Consider the following 1,675-nt stretch of genomic DNA (forward strand, 5'->3'; position numbering starts at 1 on the left):
AGGAGTGCACTTTTTGGGATGAGCACTGGGTGTCATATGTAAGAGGTAAATCACTGGGTTCTATTCCTGAAGCCAAGACTATACTGTATGTTAACTAACTTGAGAATAAAAAATAATAAAATAAGATAAAATAAAATAAAATAAAATAAAATAAAATAGCTTCTTTTTGTATATGGGGAAATTAGAGGGAAGAATAAACATACTCTAATTTAGAATTTCATTTCTTTACAACTTCTATCTCAGCTGAAAAGCCAGGAATGGCTAACGAAAATAACTCTTTGACAACTGAGTTTATCCTCATAGGATTTACAGATCATCCAGTGCTGAAGATTCTCCTGTTTTTGGTGTTCTTTGCCATCTATCTAATCACCATGGTGGGAAATCTTGGCCTTGTGGCATTGATTTCTATGGAGCATCGTCTTCACACACCAATGTACATCTTTCTGGGCAACTTGGCTCTAATGGATTCCTGTTGTTCCTGTGCTATCATCCCCAAGATGTTAGAGAACTTCTTTTCTGAGGGAAAAATGATTTCCCTTTATGAATGCATGGCACAATTTTATTTTCTCTGCCTTGCTGAAACTGCAGATTGTTTTCTTCTGGCAGCAATGGCTTATGATCGCTATGTGGCCATTTGCAGCCCACTACAGTACCATACCATGATGTCAAAGAAACTCTGCATTCAGATGACCATAGGGACCTTCATAGCTAGTAACCTGCATTCCATGATCCATGTAGGGCTTCTGTTAAGGTTAACTTTCTGCAGGTCTAATCAAATTGACCACTTTTTTTGTGATATTCTTCCACTCTATAGACTCTCCTGTACTGACCCGTATATCAACGAACTAATGATCTATATTTTTTCAATGCCAATTCAAATCTTCACCATTGCCACTGTCTTGTTCTCTTATATTTGCATCCTTTTCACAATTTTTAAAATGACATCAAAAGAGGGGCGAGGTAAAGCCTTTTCTACCTGTGCATCCCACTTTCTATCTGTATCAATATTCTACATTTGTCTTCTCATGTATATTAGACCATTTGAAGAAGGGGATAAAGACATACCAGTGGCAATTTTTTATACAATTGTAATTCCTTTATTAAATCCTTTTATTTATAGCTTAAGAAATAAGGAAGTGATAAATGGTCTTAAAAAATGTATGAAGAATTATAATATTGTTAAATAAACTTCATCTTCTATGGAAAACTGATTTTAATTCATTAAACTATTCTATAGAAAAGGGACAAAGAGAAAGTTGTATTTATATGAAATACTAATCTCTAAATCATTAGACTGTGTTTGCTAAAAGATATATAAATGTAATTTCAAAGTTGTCTGGCATTATCTTACTGAAAATTCCACAATTACCAGAGTAAATCAGGAGAAAATCCAATAGTAACTTTCATTACCAATTGTTATTACTCTCACTGAATTGTGTCAGGCTATTGTTCCAAACCATAATAAATAAACATAACATCAAGTTTAAGTGTCTAAATGTATAGAACAGTCACCTTTATTCATCTTGTCTAGTTAATGGAGGGCATTATATCTGATCCTATGTAGAATGTTTGAAATATTAAAAATTTCCTGGCAGGAGAATAAAATACGAATTGCTATTCAGAAAAATGACCTTGGAGATACATGTAGGTTAGTCTGGGGGGAGAGAGGCTAGAA

General features: G+C 33.8%; 1 protein-coding gene across 1 annotated transcript; it reads left to right on the plus strand.

Annotated features, from left to right (window-relative positions):
• The first annotated feature begins 257 nt into the window (after positions 1 to 257).
• Positions 258 to 1,187, plus strand: LOC121035794 (olfactory receptor 5K4-like). The gene has a single exon (XM_040483645.1). The coding sequence runs from the start codon at positions 258 to 260 to the stop codon at positions 1,185 to 1,187; it is 930 nt and encodes a 309-aa protein (XP_040339579.1).
• The last annotated feature ends 488 nt before the right edge of the window (positions 1,188 to 1,675 follow it).

This window comes from Herpailurus yagouaroundi, unplaced genomic scaffold (genome assembly GCF_014898765.1).
Source record: "Herpailurus yagouaroundi ecotype Mexico unplaced genomic scaffold, PumYag 162, whole genome shotgun sequence".
Classification (NCBI taxonomy): Eukaryota; Metazoa; Chordata; class Mammalia; order Carnivora; family Felidae; genus Herpailurus; species Herpailurus yagouaroundi.

Coding starts and splice junctions, on each gene's coding strand:
- LOC121035794 (XM_040483645.1), top strand. CDS start 258: ATGGCTAACGAAAATAACTCTTTGACAACTGAGTTTATCCTCATAGGA.